Source organism: Crinia signifera, chromosome 5, assembly GCF_055691185.1.
Source record: "Crinia signifera chromosome 5, ASM5569118v1, whole genome shotgun sequence".
Classification (NCBI taxonomy): Eukaryota; Metazoa; Chordata; class Amphibia; order Anura; family Myobatrachidae; genus Crinia; species Crinia signifera.
In genome coordinates, this window is record NC_139221.1 from 78,265,744 (window position 1) to 78,290,885 (window position 25,142).

General features: G+C 40.4%; 1 protein-coding gene across 8 annotated transcripts in view; it reads left to right on the forward strand.

Moving 5' to 3' along the window:
* The window catches only part of ZNF521 (zinc finger protein 521), a 315,240-nt gene that overhangs the window by 27,618 nt on the left and 262,480 nt on the right, over window positions 1-25,142 (forward strand). For all 8 annotated transcript variants that reach the window (XM_083187494.1, XM_083187489.1, XM_083187490.1 and 5 more), the window contains one exon: window positions 16,519-16,698. Coding sequence is in view for 6 of the 8 variants with exons in the window: in XM_083187489.1 (XP_083043615.1) it covers window positions 16,519-16,698 (180 nt within the window). In the remaining 2 variants the exon portion in view is untranslated. Of the gene's footprint in view, window positions 1-16,518; window positions 16,699-25,142 lie in introns of those variants that run through there.

Genomic DNA, 25,142 nt, shown 5'->3' on the forward strand with positions numbered 1-25,142 from the left:
CTCCGGAACTGTCCTGGATCTGCTGAAAACCTGTAATTGGCTCTGGGCAATAAAAAAATTAAAAAAACTTTGATGGCATGTTTTCGGCCTATTTTCCAGACGTTTTTGGGGCAAGTTTGACATCAGCATCACCAAAAACCGCCTAAATCGGCAAAATTGCTGCAAAGTCACATGGTTATGGCGATTTTGCGGCTGTTTTTGCCCATGCCAATTCACCCCCAAAAAAGTGAAATGGCATGGGCAAAAATGTACTCAATAATGATTCAATACTGATAGGCAAATCTTTTCCATTTATTTTTTTCCGCCTTGAGAAACATTTGGGCAGGATTGAATACCCCCCCCATAGTTAGAATTAACCCAGATAAAGGCTTTCATGTTCCATCTGCTGTGCATAAAGTACTGTTTGAAAAATGGCACCTTTACAGGAGTTGTGATACTGTAATTCTCAGCATGTCCTGTTACAATCCTCCAGGAGAGCCCAAAGTCCATAAGACTTTTTCACAATGCAACCTAGGCGCCTGCCTAGGGCCAAGCAGATCCCAAGGGGCACCATAAAGATATTCTGACCATTCAAAATGTTCCCTGAGGAGCATTGCGTGACTACCACATGATGTCATGACCTCACACGGACATGCCCACACTTCAGAAGTCCCTTTGATGTACTGTGATAGAAAAAAATTGGTCGGTCACACAAAATGGTTTCATCCACTTAGTTTACTTAAAATGTGACACCATTATAAAGCTTCAGATGGTACACAATTGGTAGACTGTGCATACTCCAATATACCCTGTTGATGCCTGCAATCGGTAGCAGAAAAATAGTGCTATGGATTGTTTGATGGAGGCTAGTGGATCGTGGCTAGGGCCTCATGAGGTCTAAATCCGCCTCTACATAAGACTTCTATAATAGGTATATGCTACTTACAAATTTAGAAAGCAAATTGCCATTGTGCATATATTTATCTCCAATCCAACACAACTGTTTGGGAGGAAAGGGAAGTACTGAACATGCATTGGTTATATATGACATTCTGTGACATGTGACAATTGTCAATTGTTAACTATGACAATTTAAAAGAGTAGCCCCCAAACAAAAGAGAGTACTTTTTCTTCTTTATCCTCGGTACATGACTCTTACTCTCAGGGGAGCACCGCCACGTCACCATACACCATACAATTGGTTGTTTGACAACAAAAGTACTGTGGTAATTACTTATTCTTTGAACTTGACTTTATATTAAACCTTATCCTAAATCTTCCAGTGTCGCTTGTGCTCAGGTTCTATCCCTTCCCAGATTCCCTTTTCCCCCCTCCCCCATTTTAATTCTGTAACTGGCATATCTTTGTGCAGTCATAGGAGTATTAATGCATATAGCTGATCTATCTATACCCTTGGTTTGTGATGATCTGTTTCTTTTGCACAGAAACTCTTGGCGATTACAACAAGCATCTGCAGTTGCCCAGATAAGTGCTGGGTTGGAGATGCTACTCATCTTCCCATATGCTTCATTTGGATGACCTCAATTAACTTGTTTGACTTTAAGTTTGACCTCTGTGTTGAAGAGTCTCAGAACAAATTTGTGTTGGTGTGCAATATTTCTTGCTCTGGGGGCATCTGCTGTCCATTATTTACATTGCAGTGTTGGCCAGTTTATTTTTCAAATAGTTTAGAAACATAGAATTTGACGGCAGATAAGAACCATTTGGCCCATCTAGTCTGCCCCTGTTTTACCCTTCAGGTAAACTCAACCGTTTTTAATCCTTATTTCTTTGTAAGGATATTCATATGCCTATCCCAAGCATGTTTAAATTGTTCTACTGTCTTCTCTCTTTTGTTGTGGCATTAGAATAATTGTCCAGTTTTTTTTTTCTCTATGCGCAGTTTGAGATCTGTATACGATGGAGTAAGCTGCTAAAATATCTAATGGTAATTATTGCATAGCTCTGTTTTGAACATACAGTAACTGTATTTGATTTTGCAACTCATTCAATGGAAGTGTTTACAACATGAATGGGTGGCTAACATTTCATTTTTTATTTGGTAGAATTTAAAAAATATTTAAAAGATGCTCATTTCCTTTCCCTTTTTAGTATGCTGGTTAACTGCAGCTAAATTGCATATCTAATTAAAGGGATTTAAGTTGTTTCTTAGATATTCTATAAATTGGCATAACAGTGAAGGCATGGGTCTTTTTAGTTTTTCTTTGTATGAAAGCAGCCTCAAGTGTACGTGAGTTGAGTAAGAATAAATAAAGGTAAATGGTTGTTAAATGATCATACTGCAATGACATGTAATGTTAAATATTTACATAATTTCGTAAAAATTCAGCAGGAGCATCCAATGAGTATGCAAACGGAGCAAATTGAGTACAAATTCTGGTTCTCTCATTTTACAAAGCGATTGCAAATTTATCAGTTGCAAACAATAGTTTTTTTTTGTTTTTTTTAATAAATTAAAATGAAATGTAAGTGCAGAGGATAATTGTAAGGCAATTTCTTAACCCAGTACATTTACAAAGTGCGAAGATGAATACATTTTGATCATGAGTATATATTTTCTTATTTAATATAACAGTATACAGGTTGAGTATCCCATATTCAAATATCTGTTATCCAAAATATTCCAAAAGCCAAAGTTTTTCCAAAATTTCCTTTTTTTTCTTTCTTTTTTTTTGGCTAAACACCCACTGGGTACCTCTGTAACTGGCACTACTGGGGACATGATATGTAACTGGCACTACTGGGGACATGATATGTAACTGGCACTACTGGGGACATGATATGTAACTGGCACTACTGGGGACATGATATGTAACTGGCACTACTGGGGACATGATATGTAACTGGTACTACTGGGGACATGATATGTAACTGGCACTACTGGGGACATGATATGTAACTGGCACTACTGGGGACATGATATGTAACTGGCACTACTGGGGACATGATATGTAACTGGCACTACTGGGGACATGATATGTAACTGGCACTACTGGGGACATGATATGTAACTGGCACTACTGGGGACATGATATGTAACTGGCACTACTGGGGACATGATATGTAACTGCCACTAAATACAGTATGTGCAAGAAAATGATTGCTTGGCATTCATATTCAGTACCTGGGATAGTACACACACTTTGTTTCATGTTTGGAAACCTTGTTTCATGCACAAATAAAATATATTTGTGTGTCTTTCATGTGTTTGGTGTGTTTATAAAACATTAATGCAAGATACCTCATTCAAATATAAAAAATATTCCAAAATACGGAATAATCCATTATCCAAAATGCTTCTTGTCCCGAGCATTTTAGATCAGGGATACTCAACCTGTATATATTGCAATAGAGATCGGCATACTGGGCCCAGTATTACTAAAGCTTCTAACATGAAATATTGTGCTGATTCCCATAATGACCAATCATGATACCATCATGATTCCCATAGCAAACAATTATGTTTCTATAGCTAGAACCTTATTAGTTGCTACAGGCTGTACTCCCACATTTAATTTTAGAAGTTTTAGGGTAGGAAGACCAATTGTCCTGCTTACATATATAAAATGCTCCCAACACAACTGAATTCTACACAGCTGTGCAGTCATCTGGGACTGTCATTTTCTTCCTACTGTGATTAATACCTCCTCAACGTACAGTATATGCTGTAAAACTAAAATGTTACCAGTATAGAGATTGTAAAAAAAAAAAAAAGGTTCATGAGTGTGACACATCGGTACAATGGCTTGGCCCTGGTTTGCCCTAATTACAACTGTTCTTTTTCCATGACATCGAAGACATATATATTTTTTTAATCCTGGGGAGCTTGACGGTTACATTCAACTTACTTTAGTTCTTTTAACTGTTTGGAATATCTGTGCTGTCCTAGACAAGGTGTAACATTTAAATATTTCAAGGCAAGTCAGGTGCTCACAACACTTCATTATTTAATGCCTCCTGCTGCTAGGCAGCTGTATATAGTTTTTCTCCTTTCAATCAAGCACTGTGGCCAAGGGAACAAAGCTGCATAGAATGTTTTTTTTTCTGGTGTTCTATAAATGCCTGGTGTTGGGTGGAGAATGTCTGTGACCCATATCTGTTGGGAGATGTAAATAAAGCTACAATTTTCTTCTATGGAAGTCACATGTAGTCATTTAATGTTTAAGGCATTAGCTTTTAGCCCAGTATTAATGTCTAAGCTCTAACACATACACTCGGCAAGACTATCATGAGATCCCATTGGGCAGAATCTGACTAGTCCCAGAGGTAAGTTCAGAGGTTAGGCACTCTGCGGAAGGTTAAGGTTACACTGCAGGGAGGCAAAGGTTAGGGTTAGGTTGTCAGGGTTAGGCTGCTGGGGGTGGTGATGTTATGGTTAGGCTGCTGGGGGTGGTGATGTTATGGTTAGGCTGCTGGGGGTGGCGATGTTATGGTTAGGCTGCACGAGGGAGTAGGGTAAGGCTGCAGGGCAGTGGGCTAGGTTAAAGCTACCAGAAAAGTAGTTAGCGGTGGAGTAGGGATACGGAGAAAATACCGGGATGTGTCTGTATCCCGCTGTTGTATCCTGACTGCTGGGATTTCACATACGTTTTTTTTTAACTGTACGGAGGTTGGCTGCGCTTTACACCACCTTTGTTAGATTAATATTGTTAGAGGGACAGATTTTGGTGCAAGGTGGTACCTGATTGGGTGCCAGTCAGATGCCAATTTGGTGGTTGTTGTTGTTTTTTAATAATTTCTCTGTCTTCTACGTCGCTAATACCGTATGGTCCAGTGATTCAAACCTGTTGGTTTGAATCCGGCTCAAACCAAAGGCTGCAATTTATTCAGATTTACCAAACCACACAGCGCTGCAGGTGGAGCAGATGCAACATGTGCAGAGGGAGATAAGGCCCATACACACTGGGCGACTTTGAGATGAAAGTCGCTCGAAACACCCAGTTTGAGCGGCTTTCAGCTCAAAGCCGCCCAGCATGTATGGTCCAGAGGTGAGCGCTGCTGCGCGCTCCCGCAACATCGCCGGGAAAGCCGTTCATCCCTCCGCTATTCAACGCCCCCCCTTCGGCGCCAGGCAGGGGGAAAGCCGCTCAGTGTGTATGCATTGAGTGGCTTTCCCCACAGCGATGACAGCGGTCATCGCTGTCCATACACGCTGGGCATAGTCGCCCAGCGTGTGTATGGACCTTTAGATTTGGGAAAGTTATTTTGTTTCTGTGCAGGGTAAATACTGGCTGCTTTATTCTTACACTGCAATTTAGATTTCTGTTTAAACACACCCCACCCAAATCTAACTCTCTCTGCACATGCTACGTCTGCCTCATTTGTAGTGCAATATGGTTTTGTCCACAAAATTGCAGCCTTACTAACAGGCTTGAATTAGGCCCAATATAGAACATTATTTATGAATAATAAAAGTGACAATTGCTCAGCTAAAACATTACCTGTGTGTAATTCCTGTATTAGATAAAGCTTAGTGAGACACAAAGTTGTATAGAGGCAAAGTTGTATTCTCTGAGGCAAGGAAGGGAAAATGTTCTATTTATTGTTTAAGAACATTAATAGTTGATTTTGCATGATTTTGTTTTAATATTTACTTTCACTCAGTGATTTACTTTTATTTTCATGTAGAACAATGCAAAATATTGAAACTTTATTGTTAATGTAAACTGTGGCTTTGAGGAAAGCACTTGATTGATAGTTAAAGCATTGACTTCTTCTTAGAAGGAATAAAAGAATAGGTTGAAGCAGGAGAAAGTGACCTTCTGAGAATCGATTACATTGGCTTCTCTCTCCTTCCGCAATGGCTTTAATACAACCTTGACTCATTCGTACTTATCAGTAATTGCCACAAAATCTTTATTTGTATTGACAAAACAAACAAAGAAAAAGGAACGGTTGTCTTATTTATCAAAAATTTCCTAGTGGTTTCTACTAGCCCGCTGGTAGTGCTCTAGTTAGGATACAAGTATAACACCAACTATTTTTCTTTTGCTTCTGTTAATATTTTTTAAAATGCTGAGTAAATAATTGGTGTATTGGCAGAAGTTTTTTTTTTTATACTCCTTTTACATTGAAATTCTGGGTAGTCCCTGTTCACACTGCACCTGTTTTGTACCTGTGTCTGCCTTGAAAGTAGGGAGGCCAATCCCGGGATTGGTATCGGCGGGATCCCGGGATTTTGGCCTAAAATCGTCGGGATTCGAATCCCGGGATTGAAGCTTCCAATCCCAGGATTCTGGGATTAGTACCCCCATGCAAAAATTAACTTTTTGTTTAAAGCTGGGCAGCGCTAAGCACCTTAGAATATGGCTCAGACGCTGCCCGACTGACTGCTCCTTACCCCCGCCCGGTGCCACTGTTCTGAGTCGAGACAGTGTGCTGTGCTGACAAGCATGGCGGCACCCAGGCTGCACAGAGTGACCCCTGCGCAGCCTGGCCGCCGCTATACCTGTGAGCACAGCACACTGTCGCAAACCCGGACAGCCGCCCGCTGTGCCGCCCCCAGCTGCCCGCTCGCCGGAGATAGACGATGCTGCTGCAGCCTGTGACCTGTAACCACCGCCGCCATAAGTGACGGGGCATGGAGGATGCACACGGGGAAGATTGGTGCCGTGGGGGGAGGGCAGGCTTTGAAGTCCTTTTTATAGTGTCATTTGGAGGAGGGGCCTATTTTTTTTTTATTAGGGAGGCCAATCCCGGGATTGAGCATTTTTCAATCCCGAATCCTGGGATTGAAAAAATTCATTCCCCTGAGGGGTCCTCAAGCTAAACAGCCAAACAGTAGCTTTAAAATATCTTGCGCCATATCTTCAAGTTATACAAGTCAGTTCTTGGTTTGAAGACCTGGGACGCACAACTAAGGTGGACTCTTTCACACCGAGCCAGGATAGGTTTGCCCTGGCAATGACCCGGTGATCAGCAGTGCACATGGTTTTGTCCATTAGCAAACCAACCTGAATCACCCCCTACTGAGTTGCAGCCCCACCTTATCAGCCTCCACTGATTGACACAATCAAAAAATATAATAAGGAGGCTTAGGACTGAACAGATATCCTACTAGTGTGCAAGGTGGCTTTTTTATATTGCCCCTTGAAGATGAATAGAAATCGGGTGCAAACAACAAGACTCAAAAGGAGGCAAGATCAAAGTAGAAGGAGCATGATGTGTGGCACCATGAATTGCCACCTACCCCCAGCGATGCAGTGCAGCAATTCTTGCCCTTGTGCATAGTGTATAAGCCCATGAAGGTGTAATTTGCATCAAACTACCTAGGCACCCTTATGTAGTGGGCAGGGCTTAGGAGCCAGGAGGCTGGGCTACTCTGTATCGGGAGTATTAGAGAACTTATTGAAATTAGTGATTTTTCTGGACATTCTATGACAGTAGGCAAGTATGATTCAAGTACTAACATCGGCACGTTATTGATCCTGAAATAAACAATACATACTTCATTTGTTTTCCATTATCCAAGTGTCTGGCTAATTGCTACATTTCTGTCTGACTGTAGCACACTGCTTTTGGCTTTTACAATATTGCTAGTGGTCTGTCTGGAAAACACCTAGTTCTTGAGCCAGTTCTAGTTAGAGACAGAAGTCCCAGCTATCACCGACATATAATAACCTAAGTGTATTTGATTAGGATAAATATTCCATTAGCAGCCATGTATCATTGTCTGGCATGAACAGTTGTTTTGCATTGTTTGTAGGTTTTGTTTGATCAAAATATACAGGAAATGCAGATTTATTGTGCATACAATTTGGGGTTGGGGGTATTTCATTTAGCAGCTGTATTTTACTGCAGCCTATTGATCTCTTGGTAATTCAATTGTCCCTGATAACTGCACTATTGGGTTTTATTTTCCTGTCCTAAGGAGCCGTGATAGTGGGTACATTTTATGAATCCTTTTTTTTTTCCCACAGTCAAATTTCTGTTGAATTCTCCCCCCCCCCCCCCCCCCCCCAGTACGTTGATTCTGTTCAAATGGCTGCCAGCCGTGAACAATTTCTAGATTAATTTTCCAAGTTACAGTATATTCAATAAAATGTAAGATTATTCGCCTTCCACAACAGCATCTCCAATATTGATAATTAAGTTTAAAATATGAACATTCAAATCTATTTTCCATGTAATGAAATAAAGCCTTGGATATTGATTTGCATTTCTTAGCTCGATTCTTTCCTGAATAGAGTATGCCACTTCTATGATTGGTGCTCCTTCACGTGGTCTTGCAGTTGCTAACCTGTTTCGTGAGCGGAGAAAAATGATTTGTGCTAGGAACTGTTTTTCCTTTTTTCCTTTTTTCTTTTTTTTTTTTGCCACTATTGTAGAGTTAGTATTTTGCTGATTTTACAGGTGATTTCAGGTATCATTTATACAATCATAATAGGTTATTATTTCTGTTTTTCATTGCTTGTTTGTATTGTGTATTAGTGTCATATTATTATTATATGTGCTATTGGTGATGGAATTACTGTTGCAGCAGGTTCTGTGAGATCTTTAGTAAAGGAATATCCATGTTCCCTGTATGCTCTAATACTTTATAGAAAGAACTAGTAACATGTGTAGGTCCATAACAGAACAGCCCTTCTCATGCTTCTCAAGATGTCCACATAGCAGCCAAGCACAACCAATACCAATATTATCCTTTGTGAAACGGTTGTGCCCTATGGATGCCACCAACACTGACTACGAAGACTTTTTTTTTTCTCTATGATTGTGAGACCCTAGTCCAGGGTTTCCCAACCTCTGTCCTCTTGGCACACAGTCCAGGTTTTACAGTTATCTGTGCTTAAGCTAGGGTGAGTTAATTAGTATCTCTAGTTATTTTGATTGTATAATCTGCATGGGTCTCGCTAAAACCTGGAGGGCCTAGGTTGGAAAAAGCTGCCCTAGTCCCAAGAATTAAGACCTTCACGATTCTGCCAGTTGAAAGGACATGATCTCCAAATAAAAAATATGGGATGGACATTTTCATTGAGGAAAATAAGCAGTGCGCATAATATATATTATATGTTCCCAAAGCACCCAATTATCAAGTACCCATTGACAAAACTACTCATGCTTAAATACAAAATCAGACAAAGGGCTTGATTCATGGAAGGTTGCAGGAGCAATCACCATCTACACCCATTTGAGGGGGTAGGGAGGGAGCGACACCTGGAAGAATTTTGAAGAAAAGGCATGTTGAGGCCAGGTTCTGCGCACTCCAATGACTACTGTTCCCACAGAGTTATCCGTTGCGGTTTCCTCGGACACAGCAGTGGATCACAGAAGCAGCCTGGTGCATTCATTAGCATCATTTAGCACATAGGCTGTTTATAAAAATAATGGGCCTGTCAATGTATCAGGCCCAAAGTGACCAGCACTGACCATACTGATCGCCTTAATTAGTTCACACTTGTATCCCAACAATTTCTTTGTAAATCACACATCACTGTGCATTTTATACAATAAATTAACATTTACAAAAATTTGGCATATATATTTTGAAAATGATGCCTCCTGTTTGATGGCACCTGTATAGACTGCGATGCCATTAGAGAGATGGCTCTCACAATTAGACATGTATTCATGTGTTCACCAAGATTGGTGTAATTTCGATTTTCTGATTCTCAAGCTAACTGGCAATGAATGCTGTGTATGTACAGGCTTTGCACTAGAATACAGGGTTTGCATGACACTGATGTGTTTGGTTCCCTAGCATCCTTCCATTGCCCTCATTGGTGGGGCAGTTATCCTCCTCCTCAGTCAGGGCTGGCAGTATAAATACACTTTCCCTGTTTCCTACTGTGCTAAGTGCTTTACATCAAAAGGAATCTGTATTAGGTTTGATATAGGCAACTTGTGTTGAAGCCGTTTCAGAAATCTGTCCCCAAAACAAATAGGAAATGCTGGGTGTTTTAGTTCTACAACAGATGGAGGGGTATTGGGCCCATGTCTTTGCAGTTTTAGTTTATTGTCACATCATATTTTATATATTTTATATGCTAAGCAACCATTTGTCCTAGGTTGTTATGTATGTGCAATTGTCAGAATGCACACCTATTACAATCAGTGGTGGCTCCTACCTTATGGTAGGAGGGGGGCTGCCGCTGGCTGCGATGCCGGTTCCCCCCTGCCACCGCTGCTCCTCCTGGTCCCTCCTGCATTGTTCCCAGTGCTTGTACAATGATGACAGGCACCGGGACTGGCGCATGCCCAGTACCAACCTCTGTAGCCAGCTTCTATGGACTGCTTCGGCAACAGCCCTAGAAGTGAAATCACAGTCCCGGAGCCTGTACAATATAGGGACCAGCACATGGACAGTACTGCCGTAGGACTTTATGGGCTGCCATGCAGCAGCCCATAGAGGCATCCCAGAGGGAGGGAACACCTCCCAATGGGACTGCCTTAGGTGACTGGCAGGTCGGACTGCCAGTCACAGTGAAGCTAGTGTAGTCTCACAAACTGCATTTGGCTTCACTACAGTGGCAGATTTTACCTGTGGGGGGCTGCAACCCTGCAGCCCATACGTAAAATCCGCCACTGATTACAATTGTCTGTCCGTTATTTGTTTATAAGTTTTTTTTAAACGTTTTTTTTTTTCAAACCCTGACCTCTAGCCATATTTTTTGTGTGTGTGTGGATCAGTGTCTAAGGGCACACATGCACAGAAGCTACAGCTGGCTCTAAAGCTCTAGAAATCTAGAACTACTGTATGTTGGTTCCACAGCCGCTTTCGCGGCCACGCCCCCTTTGCGCTGAGCGGCAGGCAGGACATTGAATCCTGTCTGTCGGTCTGTGGTCGATCAGACTGCAAATGGGCCAGGACCACGGCTGTCGGCGGGGATCAACAGCCGTGATCCCAGATTGCATACCCCCACACAGAAAAGAGGCACTCACCAAAGTTAAGTATCCAAGTAATTTTAATCCTCAAATAGATTATAAGTAGCAAAGAATTGCAGCAACGTTTCGGTCAGACAAGACCATTATCAAGCTCCAACATCAATCAAGGTCCAACAGCAGCTATGTAGCCATCTAGGTGCATACTAGTATCTAGGTGCATATCATATAGCATATCGGTATAGATAGACACACACACACACACACACGCATGCATGCATGCATTTTTTTTCATTATTCCTCTTGCCCATAGATGTATATAGGGATAACTTGTTGCTTTCAGTCATTTGAAAAATTTGTCAGAAATAATGAAGGGTAATTAGATGATAAATATGCGTGTGTCTGACTCAGAAATGTAGATTATAAACCAAGCCTTTTTCCCTCTGTAATGTTTGAATGAATATATTGTGTGTTTTTAATCTATTGTTGGTAGTTATGGTTTAAGTTGACATTTTATTGATTGATTTTCGTGTGTTTGAGTCATCTCTGGTGGTGGAGCAGCTCAAATCACAGTGGCAATCAAATTAAACTCTTCAGCCAATTAGCCTTGGCTTGCCACCCAACCATTGACTTTTTCTTATGGAGTGTTAATGCTGTCTGTGTTATGTAAGAGGTTGTTCTGCTCCAAAAGGGGCGCCCCTTTATCGGTCGTCAGATGAAAAACGTTATGCAAAAAAAATCAAAATATATAATATATGTGCAATACTCTCCTAATTAATGTAGTCTCCTTCACGGTATTCCAATTCTCCTCCTGTTCCTTGTGACGAATTCTCAGTATGGTTTTATGAAAAATAAGAATATGAGAAGCCAATGTGTAAAAAACGTTTTTCATATATCAAGGATCAAATGATTTCACGTGAGCGTACATCAACTCACTAGCAGTAAGCTGAGACGAACATATAAAGGTATCTTTTGATAATAAGATGGCGTACCACTACTCACGGTCATAAGTAGTTTTCCACGTTTATAAAGGTATCTTTAGAACGGAATTTTCTCAAAGATAGAATTTATTATAATAAAATAAATGGGTACACTCATATCTGATACTAAGGAGAGGTTAGTGATAAAGTGTAGTCTACACACAATTTACCCAGGAGTCCGGACCTAAGCAATGTGTGGACAAACACCTATCCACTTACCTCTTCCTTTTACAGTAAAGTCACCGCAAGCAAAAACAATAAGAAAGCACTATTCAGGATACAACATGTTTCGAGACTCCTGTCTCTTCCTCAGGTTCCTGAATAGTGCTAGGCAGAGTATTCCTATTTATGCTGTCCAGGAGGTTCACTTCCTGTGACGCAATTTACATCACTTCCGGTAACGGAAGATCCACATAATTGATTAAAAACATTGTTATCTAATAGTGTTCATATCCTCAGTGATCTCATATACTCCCCCCAATGTGCTCAGGGCATTGATCCCAGCTCTGGCACAGACAGTGCTTCATGTCAGTCTATTCGCGTATATTGCGGTACCGGCGCTTCCGCCCGCGATGACGTCATATCCGCCGGGGGGACAACGAGGAAGCCTCGTGTTTCTGGCGTCCTCGAATCTCCCGCCTTTACTTGTATATTGACGTGGCTTATGCCGGGGAATACGGAAGTCAGCAATGTGTATTCAGCGTCCTGCATCCTCCCACATTCTTTCTATGGCAAAATTTCTTAAAGGCATATGTCCTTCCTCATAGATTATACCCAAACTCTAAAAGAATAAAAACGATATGAGTAATGGGTATAAAAATTACTGTTAAAAACGGGTAATTAAACAAAGGCTATTGTGAGGATTAGATCATAAATATGGGCACTAAAGAATTTTTTATAAAAAGCTATAAAAATACATATGAAAATCATTAAAATACTATCAAAACAAATAAAATTAAATAGCAATAATTTCATACTCTAAATTCCTCAATAAAAATTCCTCAATAAAAAATCTCCACAAAAAGTGGCAAAATGATAAAAGAGACCAAAAGAAGACATATGATAAAAATCACTTAAAGGAACCATTTCAATTCGAAGTCTTGGTTCAAGCCCATTGGTGTAAGGGTTTTAAACTTATAGATAAGCTTCATCTCTGTTCTCGCTAATGCCACTTCGGTATTCCTATTTCTCCAAGTCCCAGTGATCCTTTGTATCCCTATAAATCTCTTTATGGACTTTATAGAGCACTGGTGACATTCTTTAAAATGGCTTGAAAGATTATGTGTGGGGAGGCCCTTTTTAATATTTCTTAGATGTTCAGACAGCCTAACTTTCAAGGGTCTGCTGGTTCTCCCAATATAGAACAAAAGCACTGAAAAACCGCCTGGTAGACCAATTATTGCGGGAACTTGTTCCCTAACATCCAATCTGTCAGCCTTAGTTGATTTCTACCTACAACCTTTGGTAGTTCAAACCCGATCATACACAAAAGATACAGGTGACATTCTAAGATCAATACAGGGAATAACATGGAACAGCCACAAATGGTGGGGCACTGGAGATGTCACCTCCTTATACACATGTATTTCCCATGAGGATGGACTCCAGGCCACGAGCTTCTTTTTGGAAAAATCTGATTATGATATGGCTAAAAAAGATTTTATTCTAGATGCCATTTCATTCATTTTACACAATAATTATTTTTACTTTGAAGGAAAATATTTTTTACAGCTAAGAGGCACAGCTATGGGGTCAAAGTTTGCCCCTAGCTACGCCAATTTATTCATGGCCAGATGGGAGGAAGACTTTATATATGAAAATACACTGTGGAACAGCAAACTCCTGAAATGGAGCCGGTACATAGATGATGTGCTATTAGTTTGGGAAGGGGAAGAGGAAGAATTACGAGACTTCACAAAATCTTTAAGTGATAACATTCATAATATTAAATTCATTTTTACTTTGAGTAAAGAGGAAGTCAATTTTCTCGACCTAACAATTTATTCTAAAGATAATGAAGTTCATACAAAAACTTTTCATAAGGCCACTGATGTCAATACTTTCATCCCCACGGATAGCCAGCACCACAGACCATGGCTAAAAGGTGTACCGAAGAGCCAATTTTTGAGGCTAAAGAGAAATTGCAGTGACCCGGAAATTCTGAAAACCCAAAATGAAAAATTGAAGGGAGAATTTCTGAACAAAGGATATGTAGAAGAAGAGATTGATCAGACCATCAAAGAAATAGAACAGAAAGACCGGAGAATATTACTTCAAAATAAGACAAAAATTAGAGATAATAACAACTCCAATGCACTGCAATTTGCCTTTTTCACACAATATGATAAAAATCACAAGGAGTTTGAAAAAACAGTGAAAAAACATTGGCATTTGCTACAGGAGGATCCGATATTGAAAGATCTAATTCCAGAAAGACCAAAATTTATATATAGAAAATCAGCCAATCTTAAGAACCATCTGGTCCGGAGTAGCCTACCTGAAGAGAGAAGGAATCCCATCCGCACAAAGGGATTCCACAGATGTGGCTCCTGTATAGGCTGTCGAAATGTGGCATCGGAAAATTCAAAAACTACCGAAATCACCATAAACAACATCCATTTCAAAATAAGAGACTTCATAACATGTGATACGGCTAACATCGTGTATGCTGTTGAATGCCAATGTGGTTTGTTCTATATTGGGAGAACCAGCAGACCCTTGAAAGTTAGGCTGTCTGAACATCTAAGAAATATTAAAAAGGGCCTCCCCACACATAATCTTTCAAGCCATTTTAAAGAATGTCACCAGTGCTCTATAAAGTCCATAAAGAGATTTATAGGGATACAAAGGATCACTGGGACTTGGAGAAATAGGAATACCGAAGTGGCATTAGCGAGAACAGAGATGAAGCTTATCTATAAGTTTAAAACCCTTACACCAATGGGCTTGAACCAAGACTTCGAATTGAAATGGTTCCTTTAAGTGATTTTTATCATATGTCTTCTTTTGGTCTCTTTTATCATTTTGCCCCTTTTTGTGGAGATTTTTTATTGAGGAATTTTTATTGAGGAATTTAGAGTATGAAATTATTGCTATTTAATTTTATTTGTTTTGATAGTATTTTAATGATTTTCATATGTATTTTTATAGCTTTTTATAAAAAATTCTTTAGTGCCCATATTTATGATCTAATCCTCACAATAGCCTTTGTTTAATTACCCGTTTTTAACAGTAATTTTTATACCCATTACTCATATCGTTTTTATTCTTTTAGAGTTTGGGTATAATCTATGAGGAAGGACATATGCCTTTAAGAAATTTTGCCATAGAAAGAATGTGGGAGGATGCAGGACGCTGAATACACATTGCTGACTTCCGTATTCCCCGGCATAAGCCACGTCAATATACAAGTAAAGGCGGGAGATTCGAGGACGCCAGAAACACGAGGCTTCCTCGTTGTCCCCCCGGCGGATATGACGTCATCGCGGGCGGAAGCGCCGGTACCGCAATATACGCGAATAGACTGACATGAAGCACTGTCTGTGCCAGAGCTGGGATCAATGCTCTGAGCACATTGGGGGGAGTATATGAGATCACTGAGGATATGAACACTATTAGATAACAATGTTTTTAATCAATTATGTGGATCTTCCGTTACCGGAAGTGATGTAAATTGCGTCACAGGAAGTGAACCTCCTGGACAGCATAAATAGGAATACTCTGCCTAGCACTATTCAGGAACCTGAGGAAGAGACAGGAGTCTCGAAACATGTTGTATCCTGAATAGTGCTTTCTTATTGTTTTTGCTTGCGGTGACTTTACTGTAAAAGGAAGAGGTAAGTGGATAGGTGTTTGTCCACACATTGCTTAGGTCCGGACTCCTGGGTAAATTGTGTGTAGACTACACTTTATCACTAACCTCTCCTTAGTATCAGATATGAGTGTACCCATTTATTTTATTATAATAAATTCTATCTTTGAGAAAATTCCGTTCTAAAGATACCTTTATAAACGTGGAAAACTACTTATGACCGTGAGTAGTGGTACGCCATCTTATTATCAAAAGATACCTTTATATGTTCGTCTCAGCTTACTGCTAGTGAGTTGATGTACGCTCACGTGAAATCATTTGATCCTTGATATATGAAAAACGTTTTTTACACATTGGCTTCTCATATTCTTATTTTTCATAAAACCATACTGAGAATTCGTCACAAGGAACAGGAGGAGAATTGGAATACCGTGAAGGAGACTACATTAATTAGGAGAGTATTGCACATATATTATATATTTTGATTTTTTTTGCATAACGTTTTTCATCTGACGACCGATAAAGGGGCGCCCCTTTTGGAGCAGAACAACCTCTTATTTTTTCTGTATCCCATATTGGGTATTTTTGGGAAATACCCCTCTGTTCTGAATAGGCGACCCAGAAATCATTTTAGCGCCAGGGAATTCATCTATAAAAATGTCTGTGTTATGTGTTTGGATATCTCGTGGCATTTTTGCAATGACAAATTGTTATCCATTTTATTTACCATATCAGCCGAAACAAAGCATAAACTAGGTTTCCGTATCATCCTAGTTATTTCAGATTGCGGTTTCATTCTTATTGCTTGATTTATACGATAAAATTGTATTTATTTTATGTTTTGAAATAACCCTAGTTCTTGAACTGCCTGTAATGTTTTTCATAGGTCCAATCTTTCTTTTTCAGATCCCAACTGTAAACTAGACGATAAATCTGAAGACGGTGACGCAACAGATTGTAAGAAGAGACAGGAGGAGGGAGAAGAACTAGAAGAGGAAGCTGCTCACAGCTGTGACAGTTGCCTTCAGGTGTTTGAGTCACTGAGTGATATCACTGAACACAAGATCAGTCAGTGTCAGCTGACAGGTAAATAACTCTTACTACAAGCCGACAATTTCCGTTCATCTTCATTTGACCTTAAACGTCTGCTCGTAAGCCATTTCCTACACTTGAATGTTTGTTTATACAAGGGCTATTGTATGTATTCCAGCTCTGCGGTTCTAACTTGTATGACCTTTTCAAGAGAAAATAAATATGTCTGAAGACATGGCAGGGTGATGGAGAGAGACAATATAACACATGCAAATTGCTGCTGACCTGCATGTTTCATAAATCAAATACAGTTTGGGCATATAGTAGTGCAGTTCAGAATATTGCCCTTTTTCTTACACAATTCTATAACTATTAAACTCGCAAAGAACAACACAATTTAGCATTTGCAGTTATTTTTCTTTTAGGAGCAATAAGTAAACTCTCAGAATGTGTTCTGCTCCTAGTGACTCTTATACAGGGCCATAGGAAGCATCAGGTTGCAAAATGTTCCGTTTGTTAATCTGTGCTATTACATTGGTACAGTGGAAGTAGGGAAGGACAAACGAGCAATGAAAATAATGTTTTGGGTGACATTCTATATATTAGCCCAAATTTAGTTTTAAAATCAGATTTACAATGTGAAAAGGACTGACAAAGAGACTGTGCTGATTAATGTGATATATGACACTTGTGTATCTGTGTGCGCAGCCGGAATATTTGGGGGTGATTCTGAAAAATCACTTTTTAGCGCAGGCATGTCCAAACTATGGCCCTCCAGCTGTTGTGAAACTACAAGTCCCATCATGCCTTGCTATTAGGGAATGCATTAGGGAATGCTAAAACTGTGGCAAGGCATTCTGGGAGGTGTAGTTTCACAACAGCTGGAGGGCCATAGTTTGGACATGCCTGGCTTAGCAAGCCTTCTAATGCTAATTAACACAGACTTCTTGTGTATACTAGTCACATTGCGTTGGAACTATGAAACTTTTTTGGCAAATAAAAGATGACTAATATTAGCAGTTGCAAGTGACGGCTCACTCATGTCAGGTTCTCATCCTGCATGGCGTATTGAGGCTAGATGTATGAGGATGCATCTAGGTCAGGCATGTCCAACGTTGGCCCTCCAGATGTTGTGAAACTACACATCCCAGCATGCTTTGCCACAGTTTTGCTATTAAAGAATGCTAAAACTATTGCAAAGCATGCTGGGATGTGTAGTTTTAAAACATCTGGAGGGCCAACGTTGGACATGCCTGATCTGTCAATGTGCTTTTAACTCCTGTGGACATTGTGGCATTGGATGCCTATACACTGCTGGTAAAGCAAAGAACAAGGCAATCAATGGTGAATGCTATACGTTATACCCTAGACATGTAATATTTGGGATTTATCTTGTGGAATTGCACCCAAGATGAAAATTTTAGTTTTGCGAGACCTTAACCTTGAAAAGTAATTTAACTAAAATAAGTTGCCTTTTATAGAGAAGCTACTAATAATATAAATTTGTAAAGGTTCACATAACATGTGTAACAGAACTTGAAGTGATGGTTATTGCACTTGTTGAGGCTATAACTGCATCCATCAAAGGGATTATTGACCGTATGTCTCTGAATAGGTAAATATGCCCTCCATGGTCTCTAATCTACATGTCTTTTACTCTCCGGTACTTCTTATACTATGTTCACACTGCTAGTGTGAACTGCCCAGCTATTACCCAGCATTTAAATACCGGGGACTGCAGTGCTGGACCCCCATTCTCAATGCTAGACAAATTCCCTCATACTGAGGGGCGTTGGGTTAGGACTAAGTGCTGGCAGGTGTGGAGCCATAGATGTTTGTGTGTACATATATTACTGTACCTATATACAATTAAGCAAAGCACTCACACACTACCTGGAGATGTTGATATTATTCCTGCAGTCGGCAAGCAAGCAGTCAAAATACTGACACCGGAATCATGACTTGCTGCCAGAAGACTGGCTCCATAATACCGACATCTCTGGAGATGCCAGTGCTGGAATCCTGCTCATTAGCTTGCTAGAGTCTTGTAGATTCCTCTGTTGAAGGGGGGTAGGTAGGTTTAGGCACTAGGGTGTGGTTTAGGTTGGGTGGATGGGTGAAAGGTTACTTTTAGGCTTGTCTAAGCATTTGTTCCAAAGGTACACCAAGGCTTCTATCTCTTCATAGAGGACTTCAAGTTATTTGCAAATTGCATTTGAATTAGGGCAGGGCTGTGCAACACCGGCCCTCCAGATGTTAATGAACTACACATCCCAGGATGCTTTGCATTAATTTTGCTATGTGGCCATACTGAAACTGATGCAAGGCATGCTGGGATGTGTAGTTCATCAACATCTGGAGGGCCGGTGTTGCCCAGCCCTGAATTAGGGGCTTCTTCAATGGTCCAAAGAGACGGAAAACACGCAGTGCCAGGTCAGGGCTGTAGAAAGGATAGTCCACTACCTCCTAATGGTAGCACCAAAACAACTGTTGAGTGCGGTTTGCTGAGTGTGGCCTGGCGTTATTGTGCTGCAATACAACGCCTATTAGCAGCAACCCATGTCATTTTCATCTCAATGTGTCACAATAGCAGTGAGCATTGAGGAAATCAACAAGAAGTATGCCTTTATGGTCCCAAAACACAATCGTCTTGACCTTTTTTGCTGATGGGCATGATGCATGTTTCTATGTCATGGAGGCTTGCTTCATCTCCTGTGTCTCAAAATGCACATTTCATCGCATGTAACAATTTGCATCTCGAACTGCACTCCCTCCTCATGGTACTCTGTCAAGCGCATGAGAGAGCATCCTGTCCTATTGGTTGCTTCACTACCCAGCAATAACACTTTTTGCTATGTACCCCAGTCCCCCCACCGAGATGTTCAGCTAGTCGGCAATATCACTTACTTGAATGTAGCTGTCCTCCTGAATCCAGGGACAAATTTAGGGATCAGACTGCACCTAGACACATTATTGTCCGCCTCCCCACCACCAATCACTTCAGTGCCCCCTCCTTTCAGGGCCAGTCCAGATGCCTATAGACAGCCAAAGTAGCCTCAACCTAACCCTACTACAACCTTCCAGACCACAATTTGCTGTACATTGTCCCATGCTCATCCGTTCCAAAATAGTGCTGCTCCGAGGCACGTGTTTCACTAGTGAGAAATCCACCTTTGCCTGAATCAGACCTTCCATATGGCACAAATTGTCATCTGTGGTGGATGTGCTTGGCAGACCAGACCGCTGCTCATCTTTAACATCTCTTCTGTTGTTATAAAGGGCAATGCACCAAACCCTAAACCTGTTTTCACCCAATCCAAAGAAATATTTTTTTTTGCATTTGTGCATCCAGACTATACAGATTTTTATTTTGATATAAACCATGTTTCCCATCTCTTAGCGCACCTTTCTAATATTTTTAGTTCAAGTTTAAATGAATCTACATATTGCCCCCTTCTCCCACCCCAATGTCAAAACAAATCCCCGTCACACTAGTGTGTACCCAGTTTAACAATTGGTTTAGTTGCTCACTACAATGATTATTGACACAATATATTTCTAGCACCTCACATAGATGGGAGATGTCTAATGCCAGTGTTGATCTCCTATACTTTCTCCTAAGAAGTATTTGCCTGCTTTTCTTGCTTCACTTTGATTACCCTTTTTGTTTGAAGTCAGAATCAACTACAGTAAGAGTCAACATTGCTTGTTGACTTGTGTCAGTACACAAATCCCTTTATATGACCCCATATTAGGAGATCCACTGTCATGCAGCAAATGCAGTGTGTGCAGATATTGGCCAAATTGATCAAAGTTTGGAGAGAGATAAAGTACCAATCAATCAACATGCGACCCCAGATTAATTCTTTACATACTTTATGGATGTCACATTGTTTACAGCTGTTCCTTGCTTTCCGCTGTAGAGGAGGGAGGGAAGAGTAGAATGAATACAATGCCCAGTGCCCATATAGAGACTGCCAGACCCAGTTATACCCCTTTCACACCAGAAATGCAGAGACAAACCCGGGAATTAAATTCCAGGGACAAGCAGGGACATTCCCAGGTTGGGACCCACTCTCACATGCTTTTGAAGCAGGGACAACCCGGGTCGGCACCTTTCACAGTGAACCCGGGATGACCCTGCATTTCTATGAGAATAGCATTGAAATGGCCTTTTTTAGGCTCACATTAGATTATTGATTTATTAATAATTAAGACACAAAACATTTGTAGTGTTTCAGCCTTTGTTTACTTGTATAAAACAAATTAAAAGGCATATGAAAGCATCTTCCCCTCTAATGATTAATAGCTTTCTCACCTCCTCATTTGTCCAAGACATGGCACACATTGCAGGCTTTCAGGGGTTAAAATGAACTTCTGGGGTCTGTGGTGCTACAGAACATGCACACTGTCTCCCTGCACACTGTATTCTGTCTCTGGGAGTGTCTGTGTGTGTCCACCACAACAGGAAGTTGCCCTGCTAGCAAATCAGCACTAGCAGAGGCAACACGGGAAGCAGGGACATGTCCCTGCACCTTTCACACCAGCCAGTAATCCGGGAAGGACCCGGGAACAACCCTGCTATCTAGCAGGGTTGAATTGCTGGCAAATTAACCTGGGAATTTGTCCCTGGAACCTTTCACACCGGAGCTAGTCCCGGGTTGTGTAGGCTGGTGTGCAAGGGTTATTACATACATTTCTGCAACCCATTTTTAGTAAACATGGCTTTGGTGTGTGCATTTAAAGCATAAAATATTAGCCCTTAATTGGTGGCCATTGGCTTTGATATTGGTTAATGGGTACCTACAGTATTCAAAACCTTCACCATTAGGAATGCTGTAAGACCAAAGCAAACTTGATCCAGCATTATTACTTTGAGATAATAAGAGTCCAATCAGTATAATGAATATACATGGAGATTGCACAAGATGAATCCTAAAGGGCCCTCAGTGCATCTTTCATGCTACGCACAAAGGAAGGTCATTTATTTTCCACCAGGGAATTGTCATTGACATTATTACTGAGTAACCCTATTTTTGACTTACATGGAGGGATAGCAATTGGCTAGTAAGCTTTGGGCACAATTTGGAAAATAATGTGTAGCTTAATTATGTTCGTACCTGAAGGCTTGCCAGTGCGTTCCATCTACTCAGTTAGGGGTTCTTGCTGCATTATTCATTTTGAATCAGATTATGGTTGTTTTAATAATGGAAGGTGCTTTAATATACTAATCAGCCTTTGTGTAGTGGTTGGTCTAAGGAAATTTTGCTTGTAGCTTTTATCTTCTGATTTAAAATTTTCCTGGGAAATAAGACAAGTCCACTTTTGAATGTTCAGGTAGCTTATTAGATTATCCCCTAAGGTAGAAATAATTGTGCTCTGTATCTATTTAAAGCTTCTTGAATTTATTATGACTAATATATATGGTGTAGATATATAATATGTAGATATATAATATAATATACTCCCACAACAACACCGGGTGTGAGAATTTTTTGATTTTCAATAACATTTTTTATTATTTATTTATTTTTTAATGTATTTTTTTTTCACCTGATCTGTCCCTGTTTTTTGTACCTGGATATCCTATTGGTCACCCGATAAAAAGAAACCTGTGAATTTTCGCAAAGCTGCTGCCCCATTTTTACTGGGGCAGGTGAATCAAATCCCTGATAAACTGCAGGTTGTTCCGGCTTATTGGGGCTATTAGGATATCACGGGGAAGACTATGACACCTGTATTGTTGCTTACACTGGTAATGCCCCCTGTAGTGCTACTTTTACACTTAATACCCCCTGTAGTGCTGCTTATACACATAATGCCCCCTGTAGTGCTGCTTATACACATAATGCCCCTGTAATGCTGCTTATACACATAATGACCCCTGTAGTGCTACTTATACACATAATGCCCCCAGTAGCAGTCAACACCCTCAGCCGGACTCCACCACCCCTGCTGCTGGCCACTTAGGGAAGGAGAGCAGACCGCCAGCTTCTCCCACCCCTCCGACGGCTATTTCATATATGGTGCTGGCTCGTGAGCTCATGGCCCAGAAGCCAATCCCTGCGGCTACTGGTACACAAGCTCCGATTGGCTGTTGGCTGGCATGGCATTTAAAAAGCCACTAGGTAAAGCTACTGCATCTTGGATATTTTATCTTTTAATATGTTGTGCTTATTTGGATAGGAGTTCTAATAAACAGGAGTAGTATATTCTAAGCGAATATATGCAACATATGCCAGTTTGCCCTTTAGTAAATCCAGTTCATTATGTTTTCATTTTGTGACATTTGTCATGTGATCATGTCTATATTTTTGCTTAATCAAAATGATAAGACTGACGGAACTTTACTGAAATTGTATATTTGTTTTAGAACTTATTGCATTACCACAGCTGATGGCACACTTTCTAACACTATAAATACAGTTTGTGTCTACCATACTGGAGCCCTGCCATAGTTGTGCCTTTAGCAGTGATGAGGTAATGCAGTGAAGCTTTGTACCACAGCAAATTATTAGGAAATACACAAATAGAAGAATAATTAACACAGAGACAAAATGTGCAGTGCATTTGAAGTAAGTAAAGTAGAAATGTAAATTACCAGATGTAGCTTACGGTATCCTTTTTTTTTATTTTATTTTTTTATGTGTAGGTAAGTAAATTAAAATGGCTGAATCATATTACACAGACTAGACAGATAACCACTGGGAGACAGATTAAAAGCTGATCTGCATGAAAGTGTCTCAGTGTTTCAATGCACAATTCACATTATGTGAAGTCTATATTGATTTTGTCTTTTTCTCTCCTATGGAATGGTTTAACTTGAGTTTTTGAACATTGAATGTTTTTGTGCAGTGTGTTATAAGACCAATCAAGTCCACAGAAATTAGTGTTTTGTTATTTTGCACAATATTAGGTCACACTTACAGTTATGTCCCATAATGGCCATACAAACTAGACGATATTGTCACAATATCGCTCAGAAAGGGCTTCCTGGGCGATTATTGTGAACAATGTCGTGTAGTGTGTATGCTGTACATCATTAACGGCCCACTCATTCGTCCACAATTCAATTTATAGACCTAAGAAATGTTAGAAGGATACAAAATAATATCCACCTTCTTAGATCTCTCATTGAGGCCTGTTGGATCTATTATGGGGACATTGAAGCTGCATAGACCTTCCCTTAATACTACTTATCAGAGCAATAAGGAGACATTTGAAGGAAGCCCCAGGGAGGCCAACTATCACTTTGAAGTAAGGGAAGGTGGCTAGAATGAAGGCATTTGTTTAAGAGAAATCACATCAAGGCAATTAAATTTGCTGTGTGTGGCACAAACCTACCACTGTCCATGCTTCAGAAAACACCATCCCAACAGTGATGTTTGTGTGTAGCAGATTCCTATTCTTACGTCTTTACTCATTGCGGACTGGGCAAAATTGAAGTACGAATGATGGTTAAAAAATACAAGACTGCTTCTTCAGTCTGCTAACAAAGTAAAGCTTGTGATAAAATTCACCGATCAGCAGTACAATGCCAAGGCAACACTATTATGGTAAAAAAAAAAAAATTGAATGTTCTTCCATGGCCTAGTCAAAATCCAGAGGCCAAATGTAATGCCACCCGAATTCAGGGGTGCCAGCCAAACTCAGACATTTTTTAAAGGGGGACAATTTCTTACAAGGCATATTTTTGCCTTGTGAGTGATTGCCCCTTTGAAAAAACGTCCGAGTTCGGCCGGCATCCCGCACGGCTGCCAAACTTGGGCGGCATTACATTTGGCTCCAGATCTTTTCAGGATCTTTAGCACTATTTCGAAATTGCAGTCAACTAGCGTAATAACCATGGACCGCATCTGCAATGGAGAATGGACACACATCACTCCTAAAACGTGTTCTTACCTGACTGAAACCTACCCTACAGACTTGAATCATGATTGCCACAAAAGGTGGTGGTTCTGCTGTACCTGCAGGGGTTGAATGCTTATGAAAGTCTAATTTTTATAGTTTGTGCTAACAAGTAATTAGTTACAGGTTAGAAAATCTACTTTTTAAGCTTAATAGTGACTAATGGAATACATTCCAATTTTGCTTCAGGACACAAATGGTGGTACTTGTGGAGTATCACGGCTTCCACTACCTTCATCGTATGCTGATTGTATGCTAAATATCGCATCGCATCGCATAGTGGCATATGATGGCATACGATGCAATGTTTTACCGATTTTTGAGCATTTTTGCTCAAAAATCGTATGCCAAGCATGGCATCGTATGCCATATGTAGTGGCATACGATGGCATACGATGCGATACAATGTTTTACCGATTTTTGAGCATTTTTGCTCAAAAATTGTATGCCATCGCATGGCATCGTATGCCATATGTAGTGGCATACAATGGCATACGATGTTTTACCGATTTTTGAGCATTTTAGCTCAAAAATCGTATGCGATCGCATCGGATGCCATCCGATGCGATGGCACCCGATTTTGCACTGAA